This window comes from Vulpes vulpes, chromosome 7, assembly GCF_048418805.1.
Source record: "Vulpes vulpes isolate BD-2025 chromosome 7, VulVul3, whole genome shotgun sequence".
Classification (NCBI taxonomy): domain Eukaryota; kingdom Metazoa; phylum Chordata; class Mammalia; order Carnivora; family Canidae; genus Vulpes; species Vulpes vulpes.
The window spans coordinates 27,676,778-27,686,687 of NC_132786.1; the positions used below are offsets into that span (position 1 = coordinate 27,676,778).

Here is a 9,910-nt window from a genome sequence, read left to right on the forward strand (position 1 = left end):
GAGAATGGTCATACATACCCAGTGGGCCTCCTACATACAAAAATATTCACTAACTTCAACAAAGCAAAAAGCACTTCCAGATTTTTCCTAGGTTCATTTGTTCATGTCATTCGTACCTGCTCTGTGTGAGGCACTATGGTAGATACTGCAGTGACCTAGACAGAGACAGCCATCTGCATTCGCACACAGTTTAAAAATGCCGACCAATTTTATTATATTATTATAATAAACAATGTTTATTATAAACAAATACCATGAAATGTGAAAGGCTTGGTGCTTCAAATATTAAAATGTCAGGTGGTGTTTATGGGGATATTTTAAGCGGGCCAGCTGACAAATCTGGAGCCTGTTGCATGGAGAATCAGCCTCATTGAAAAAAGGCTTTTTGTTTCCTTGTTTTGTCCTTTTTTGCTAACAGTGTATAGAAAATCCTCAATTTCCACAAATTTTCATTATGAAAATCACCAGCACTTACTGAGTGCTTGGGATATGCCAAGCACTGTGTTTAGGGCTTCCTACATGTGCAATAAATACATCATTTAATCCCACAGCAACCCTATGAGATTGGTAGTCATTACCAATTTACAGATGAGAAAACTGAGGCCTCCCGAGTTAGGTCACTCTCCCAAGATCATGCATTTAGTGTATGCTCGAGCCAGGATTCAGACCTTGACCTCATGCTCTGTGCCTCCTAGTTGTCACAGTGATCTTGGTAATGGTGACCAAGCACAGCTAGGACATGTGGGGCGGGTGCTGTTTTAAGTGCCCTGTGAATATTAACTCGTTTAATCCTCCCAAGAACCTTTTGAGGTGAGTGCTAACATGACCTCAGTTTCACCAATGAGGAAACTGAAGACAAGTTAAGTGACGTCCCCAAGATCGAACAAGCAGGGAGGGGCCCAGACTGCGGTCCTGACCTGGCAGGGTGGCCCCCACCGTGCTCTCCAGCAGCCTGCCCTGCGCACCTGTCAAGTACAAAGAAGGAAGGCAGGAAAAGTGTGGTGTGCTCCTCCCCTCCCGCCACTGTGGCTGTTCTGATTTCAGTTATTGAAAAGTTAGTTGTAAGAAGCACATGTTCGATGAAATATCTCAAACAATACAAAACTCTGTGGAATGAAAAGTGATCATCTTCTGCCTTATTCGACATCAACTTCAATCCACTGGTGCATGGGAGCATAGAGGAAATGCCCCTTAAAAATATATTTTTCTCCCAAAGAAATAGGCTTTGAACTTTTCTGCAGGTGTGAAGAGTCTTTGGGGCTGCTTTTAAATCAATGCTACTGTCTTTTTAATCATTAACCCTGCATGTCAGCAAGCCTAGTGAGGGCCACCTCTTTCACACCAGTTGAAAGATCTCTTGAAAAACCAAGTTTGGTTTCCCTGGACCGTTACCTATCAGCAGTCTAACCTATATGAATGTATAAAGTGTTATAATTGACAATACTTCTCTTGCTAAAACACTAAACTTAAAAAAAAAACACTAAACTTTATAATAAATTTATAGAAATAGATGAAAAGTATAATGAGCCCATAAAAACCTATACTCTCTGTTTTTATCTTTGTCATTCCCCCAATATTTATATTTATACTATAATGAGGAGATGCTCCTAAGGGATTTATATTCAGTTTGTCCAGGACCTTAATGAATAAATGCATATGTCATCATTATCCTAAAATATCTACATAAATCACATGATGGGTTTTGTTTCCTAAGAGCTGATGGTAAGTTGAGTTAGGATAGCTGGTTGGCACTTAAAATGAAGTCTCCTTGACACGAGACCACAGTTGATGTCAGCTGTCAAGTAGACAGGAGCCAGACCTCAACTTGGATCCTGACCAGTCTCACCACTGTCACCTGTCATGGACTGACGGACAAAGCGCAGAGCTAGGCGCCACAGTAGCTTGACTAAAGTCAGGATCTTAGCTCTCCAAACCTCACCACAGATGGGAGCCTGAAGCCCAGGTGGTGAGACGCTGAGAAGGGCTTGGGGCTGCCCTCAAGGGGAGTACCCGGCCTCCTGGGAGCACCTGGCCCCCCCACAGAACACCCGGCCTTCCAGGATCACCCGGCCTCCCCCAGAGTGTCTGGCCTCCCGGGATCACTTGGCTCCCCACCCCTGGGATCACCCCCACCCCCATCACCAGGCCTCCCACAGAGCACCCGACCTCCTGCAGCACCAGCTCAGCCCTCCCTGAGCCCCACGCAGCAGGTGCAGGGGGGAATATGAGCAATACGACGTGGCGCTAGGAACAAGGCTTGTGTGTGCAACACCGTGATTCTGGAAACATCCAGAGGGCGCTGACCTCCACGTAAAGTCTCGACTGAAAGCCGTTGTGTTTTCAGGAATAATCACACCACGTGTTGGATTTTTCCAGCTTCCTGCTTCCTCTCCTAGCTGCGTGTTAGGTTTTTTGCCTAGAGCCACCTTCTGCAGAAGGGAGGCAAACATTAAGAACTTGACAGGAAAAAAGATGGAAACCATTGCTGAAAATAAGCTTTTGAATGTATCTGAGTGCATTTTAATTCATTCATGTTTTTTCCTAAGTGTACTACATAGCTAAGAGCATAGTTTAAATTTTATTTTCCCCCTTTTAAAACATTTATAAACCTCCACAAAGTGATACAGATGTTAGTCGAATGTTTCATTTGGAAAAGGATAATTAGAAAAGTCTTATTATCCAGAAAAATGTAATAGTATAATATATTTCAGAAGGCACAGGTAAGACAAGTTTTGCTCTCTATAAATCTCTCGGTGTCATACCTTTCTGTATTTTACATCAGAGAGTTCAGTTCACTAGATATTTTCCTGGGACAGTACCCCAGGTTAAAGTTAAAAGCCTTAGTTAAAAAAAAATAGAAACAACTCTTGAAAATAAAAGTATCCATAGATGTATGTTTCTGTACGTGTTCATTGCTCTTCCCTTTGGTGAGCCTTGATCAGCTTTGGTCTTCAGCCCTGGCTACAGCAGACAGTAGCCACTGTTGAACACATTTGTGAGCTTTTTTTTCTCTTTAAAGATTTTATTTATTTATTTATTTGGCCGGCGGGGCAGGGGAGGGGGGATGTACAAGTGGGTGAAGGGGCAGAGGAAGAAGCAGACTGCCCACTGAACAGGGAATGGGACATGGGGCTCAATCCCAGGACCTGAGTTGAAGGTAAGCACTTAACCGACTCAGCCACCCAAGTGCTCCATTTGTGAGCTTTTTTTTTTTTTTTAAAGATTTTATTTATTTATTCAAAGGAGACAGAGAGAGAGAGAGAGAGAGAGAGAGGCAGAGACACAGGCAGAGGGAGAAGCAGGCTCCATGCAGGGAGCCCAATGTGGGACCCGATCCCAGGACTCCAGGATCACACCCTGGGCCAAAGGCAGGCACCAAACTGCTGAGCCACCCAGGAATCCCCCGCATTTGTGAGCTTTTTAACAGTGATTCAGAGTGGTGGTGTTATCCAAAAATGGCTTAATTCCATGGGAGGGATGGTTTGGGATTATTCTTTTCTGTGAATTACCCACATTGTTCATTTATATTGATGACATAAATGATTACTTAGCCAGCCTTTGGACAGGAATTGCTTTTAGGAAACACTACTGATTTTAACTTAATATTATAATTTCTAATTTAATTTTCTAATTCTTACTCTTTGGTTTCCCTGCTCCTCAATAATTCTGTTGCTCCTGGTGCCAGTGATGGCCTTAAGCTGGAAACACATTTGATGAAATTCAGCATGTATTTCTAAAACACTGCTAGAAATCTGTAAAGATGACCAAACCCACCATAAAAATACAGAACTATAGAGCTTGTCTGTCAGCAATAGCTAGCACAAAAATGTAATAAGAACAAGAACACCTCCAGAATTGCAGCAAAAAGATATTTTTGAATAATCCTAATAAATGTGAGTGGATATATGAAAAAAAGACACAAAACTTTGGAAAGAAGACTTGCAGATGAGACAAGCAAGCTAAATGGGAAAACTAAGTTTATTGGATGGGAAAACTAAATTTTATAAAGATAGGAGTTCCCTGCAGGGCACCTGCTAGCTCAGTCCGAAGAGCATGTGGCTCTTGATTTCAGGATCATGAATTCAAGCCCCACGTTGGCTGTACAGATTACTTAAAAATTTTTTTAAATAAAAAATAAAAATATATGTTCCCCGCAAACACAACCCCAACCAAATTTTTCTTCTAATTTTACAAAAGGAGACCAAAGTGAATTTGGTAGGTTAAATTAGCAAGAACATAAAGTGACCTAAAAACATAGTGAGGAAGGACTAACCTAACCAGAGAGAAAGTTGAAAGTACATGGAGGCAGGATAACAGTGTGGATGAGAACAGTTTGAGTTGGGGAAGATGACAAAGTTCTGAAGATGGACGGTGCTGATGGTTGCAAAACAATGTGAAAATATGCCACTCAGTTGTACACTTAAAGATGGCTAAAATGATAAATGTTATTTTATATGTATTTTATCACAATGAAAATATTTGATATTTCTATAAAAACAGTAGATAGTCCAGAGATAGAACCTACTATATAGAAGCATATAGTTTGATGATGTTGGGTAAATGATGTTGGGTAGCTGGCTGTCAGTCTAGAAAAACAAAGTTGGAAACACAACTCTCAAAATATATATCTGATGGCGTAGATAGCATTTTGAAAACATTTTAAAATTTAGAATAAAACAGTCTTATTTTAGAAAATTTACAGTAAAATGGAATTAAATATTTATCAAATATTCAAGGATAGATCACAAGACAAAAGTGCAGCATACTTTGTCGTATGGAATTAGAAACTTTGAAACAAAGCAAAATAGTGAATTAAGAAAATATTTGCATTAAATAAGAATTAATATTACCATTCAATAAAGACCCCACATAATTAAGGGGACACATTTAGATTCCAGTTGGTCAAAATACATGGAGAGATAATTTTATATACAGTAAAGTGTACAATTGGTGTACAATTGGAAAAATAAAAGTTCAGCCTAGGAGTAATTAGAGATGCACATTAAAGTAACAGTAACACGTTTTTGTTGATTGGTTAGCAAAACAGAACAATTTGCAGGATTATTACAGTGTGCTGAAATTCACAAATTATGAATGACCTTGTACATTTACAACTGTTTCTAAAACTGTTTGGCAATATGTAATAAGATCCTGTTGTTCCTCTAAGCGGCACTCCATCTGATACATGGCAGGGAATTGGCAAATTACCATTTTGCAACCATCGTAGTAAAGACAGGAATTGCTGAGTCTTTGGCAGAGGTGGGGAGGGAGGTTGAGGAGGAACAGGGTATTTTAATAGTATGAAAATGTTTCTTCATAGATTGTGACAGAAGGTTAAAAACTGAATTTGGGTAAAGGGTATATGGAGTTGTTACAACTTTCCTCCAAGTTTCAAATTATTTCAAAAGTAATTTCCAAATGCACCCTTTAAGTTGTTGAATCACTCTATTGTACACCTAAAATTAATATACCCGTGTATGCTAACTATGTTGGAATTAAAATAATAAAAACTAAATAAATGCCCCCTTTAGTAATCCATTTCAGGGAATATTATTTTTTAAGCCCAAATATAAGCTATATGAATGAATACATTGATCATGGAACCATTTTCAATAGAGAAAAATTGGAAGCAAATGAGAAGTGGTTGAATTAAGGTATATCCATCTAAAGGGCATGCTGCTTTTTGTGATAATCATAAAGACTGTGAACACTATGGGAGGGTGCCTGTAATATAATGTTAATTTTTTTTATATTTTATTTATTCATTCATGAGAGACAGAGAGAGAGAGAGAGGCAGGGACACAGGCAGAGGGAGAAGCAGGCTCTATGCCGGGAGCCCGACGCGGGACTCGATCCCGGGACTCCAGGATCACACCCTGGGCTGAAGGCGGTACTAAACCGCTGAGCCACCCAGGCTGCCCTAATGTTAATTTTTTTAATAAAAGAAATAATGTGCTCTATTATTTACAAATAAAAGTATATTGATAAAGAAATACAAGAAAGGAATATGTAAATAAGACAATAAGTGTCTGGGGATCTGGATAATTGTCCATTCCTCCTAGTACATAAACTTGCTATATTATTATTCTAACTTTATGCTTTTTTAAAAAGCATTGTAAGAAAGGAAGAGGGAAGAGATAACATGGAAACTTGAGCGTGTCCTCCCTAAGGGAGTCCAGAACAACCAGAGGGGCACTAAAACCTGCTCCCGGGAGACAATGCTGCATAACAGCAGCTGGTGCCTGTGGACTTGACCGTGTTAGGGGACCAGCAGGAACCAGCTGATCCCTTAGGCAGCAGAAAAACCTCGGTTGTCTCTCATGCTGTAGGAACTGCTAAGCCAGATTATCAGGTTCAGACAGGGTACTGGTTAGCGCCAAAGACTCTTAATACAGTAATCACTTTGAAGGCCCCTCCTGCATGTTAGTTACTGTCCTGGATGTGTTGTTGGCTTATCATGGCTTGGGTTGGCACATGTCAGATTAACTGCCTTTCAATATACTGCTGGTTTTGGTGTTGTAGTTTGCATCCATAAACAATCTAAAGTGTTGGATTTTGTTTTTTCTGGTGGTTAGACCCGGTTGCTCTTTGAACCTCATTGGCCACTGAGGACTCTGGAGTATTTGAAGATCCATAGAAACAAAGCCTGTTCTTTGGTCTGGGGATCTGGATATTAAAAATGCAGCCCACAGATAAGGCATTCTGTTGAACTCTGAGCCCCACCAGAGCCTAAGTGAGGCATGAGATGTTACAGGCATTATACTTTCTTACAATTTTCATTTTTAGGATAAAGTTGAGTCTTTTTTACTTTTTAAACTTCAACAAACTGTAAAATTAATGGTGAATGTTTAGGAAAAGATTTGAATCAGTATTAACATTGTGATTTTCAAGTATCCATACCTGTCATTTAGTGACACATGACTTCAGATCCCACAATATTTGTGCTCCATTTTATTTTATTTTACTTTGCTTTTTACTTTTTTAATACACTTGACACTAGCAAAAGTACAAAGATGGCCAGACAGTTTGAGAGAGAGGACAAAACAAGTTTAAAATCAAAAGGCCAGGGATGCCTGGGTGGCTTAGCAGTTGAGTGTCTGCCTTTGGCCCAGGGCATGATCCTGGAGTCCTGGGATCGAGTCCCACATCGGGCTCCCTGCATGGAGTCTGCTTCTCCCTCTGCCTGTGTCTTCGCCTCTCTCTGTGTTTCTCATGAATAAATAAATAAAATCTTAAAAAAAAAAAAATCAAGAGCCCATGGGCATCTGGGTGGCTCAGTCAGTTGAGCATCTGCTTTCAGCTCAGGTCATGATCCTGGGTCTGGGATCCAGCCCTACATCGGGCTCCCTGCTCAGCAGAATCTGCTTCTCCCTTTCCCTCTGCCACACCTGCCCCCACTTGTGCTCTCTCGCTGTCAAATAAGTAAATAAAATTAAAAAAAAAAAAAAAAGAAATCAAGAGGCCTGAGTTCTACTTTTCGGTCTGCTGTGATTTATAGGACCGGCTCATGCCCCTGAATCATCTCGGGATCTGTTTTATCCTCTGAAGAATGAATGATGTGGGTTGGATATTCTCAAAGGTCTTCTCCAGCTCCAACATTTACGATGATGTTATAAGGGTACATTATTGTCGTTCCATCATGTAATTAAAGCAGTTTTATACATTGTGGTAAGCGGTATCCTCACTGTGGAATATTTAGAACAAGAACATTTAGTTTAGGGCAGCCCGGGTGGCTCAGTGGTTTAGCGCCGCCTTCAGCCCGGGGCCTGATCCTGGAGACCCTGGATGGAGTCCCACATTGGGCTCCCTGCATGGAGCCTGCTTCTCCCTCTGCCTGTGTCTCTGCCTCTCTCTCTCTGTGTCTCTCATGAATAAATAAATAAAAGCTTTAAAAATTTTAGTTTATAAGCCGTGGAGAGAAGAGAATCGTGTAATTGGCTGATGTTCCACTTAAATAGAGCAGAATATAGGTGGGAATTCATATGGGAACTATATGTTGAGGAGAATAATCCTAAGGTAATTATACATAAAATCGAAATTATTTTAAAACTTTTTAACAAATTGAGGGGAAAGAATTGGTGACTTTATTAAACTCAGTTTCCTTCTGAGATCAGCCAGTTTACATTGGTTGAATATAGATCGTGTGTCTCACTTTTAAACTTGCGGCATCTGTTCTTACACTGCAATGTCTGTGCTCCCACAGGTGGGCTCAGTGGTGGCCGTGGGCTGGATCCGCTCCCGGAAGGCTGTGGACTGGCGCCTCTTCCGGAACATCTTCGTGGCCTGGTTTGTGACTGTGCCCGTGGCTGGGTTGTTCAGTGCTGCTATCATGGCTCTCCTCATGTACGGGATCCTTCCATACGTGTGATCTGTCATCTTCCACCCAGTGCACAAGGGGTAGTCTGGTGAGGGGATGAGTGGGTGGCATTGACACACATCCTGCCCGTGCACGGGCTGCCTCCCCGCCAGCCTCTCCGTGTCCCTTTCATATGGTTCCAGGCCACACTGCTCACCTGCACTGTAGAGAGTCATCCTCCAGAGCTAACTTAACTACTGTACATAATGATGTGCATTAAACTGGTATTGTGGTGACATAACGTGGTGCAGTTACTTATATGTTAAATATATATGTATACATAGCATAGCTAGCATTATTTCAAACATACTCAAAATGGGAGTGGAGATGTATTGCCTAGAATTCAATATTCAACAAATCTTTGTACATAATGATTTCAGTGGCAAATCGTAAGAACCTTTTAAAAGGAGAGTATAGATTGGAAAGTGATACTTTTCCCATTGAACATACTAGAAGTGAGAATTGGGATGGATGGTGCCCATTAGGGAAGGTGTACGTCGTAGGTGTGCTCTTGAATAATATGTGGCAGGAGTTCACAAGTGCTTTCACTGAGGAATCTGTTCATAAACTGTGTATCGATTATGTAATATATCAGAATTGCTTCTGTAAATACTTAAAGCTATAATTTTTTAATGGCGTGCTTCCCTTACACTTTTTGATCAGAGAATTTTTGGAAAGTACCAAAGAAGCAGGGGAATAGTTTGCCAGTATTATATTTTCATATCGTCTGTCTCCCCTTCTCATTAACCCTGCCGCTAATCTGTGCCACAGCGACACGGCCGGGTCCCTGAGCACCAGCACCTGGTCACAGCGTGTCCCACTCCGGGGCCCGTGCGCCATGCCGGACACCGGTGAGCCCTGTGTGGCCGTCCGTGGCCGTCCGTGCAGAGGATGTACGTGCGTGACGTGTCATCAGGCACCACATATCAAGTCCAGTTTAAATTCTCACCCCTGTTCTCCCCCGGCAGCCTGAAGAACAGAATTCTTGTCTCAAACACTAAGGCGAGTGATGGGACAGTCTAGGAATTCAGGAGCAGGGAGAGTTGAAATATTAGACAATACACTGGATTTGAGGATTTCCTTGAGGCCTTTACTAAGCTGAACATCTTGATGCTCTACTGTAGTCCCATTGGATTCTTTTTTGATAGCGGGAGGAAGTATGACTAATGTTAGAGCCTGAAACTATGGAAATGCTGCTAAAATTTTTATATTGACAAACGTTTTCTTGGTACTTCATTGTGATTTTTCATTAATCAACCATATTAAATTTATAATAAAAAATGCCCCTTAAAAGTTTGCCTCTGAAGTATTTTTCTAAATATCTTTATCGTGGTTTGTTCAAGTTCCACAAAAATAAAAGCCACATAATTTGTTGACTTCAATTTTTCAAATAACTTTCTTATTTTTATATTCGATTTTTCAAATAACTTTCTTATTTTACCACTTTTACATGTTTGTTCACAGGATACACGTGAGCAAGAGAAGGAGGGCATGAGGGACACAGCCCAGCATCCTGAAATTCCCTGTTAGCACACACACTGATTCTTCCGCAAA

At 40.9% G+C, this 9,910-nt stretch overlaps 1 protein-coding gene across 39 annotated transcripts in view; it reads left to right on the top strand.

Annotated features, from left to right (window-relative positions):
* The window catches only part of SLC20A2 (solute carrier family 20 member 2), a 101,432-nt gene extending 91,783 nt beyond the window's left edge, over positions 1-9,649 (top strand). For all 39 annotated transcript variants that reach the window (XM_072763399.1, XM_072763397.1, XM_072763423.1 and 36 more), the window contains one exon: positions 8,204-9,649. In XM_072763399.1, the coding sequence (XP_072619500.1) occupies positions 8,204-8,368 (165 nt within the window). In that variant the 3' untranslated portion in view covers positions 8,369-9,649. The remainder of the gene's footprint in view (positions 1-8,203) is intronic.
* Positions 9,650-9,910: the final 261 nt, after the last annotated feature.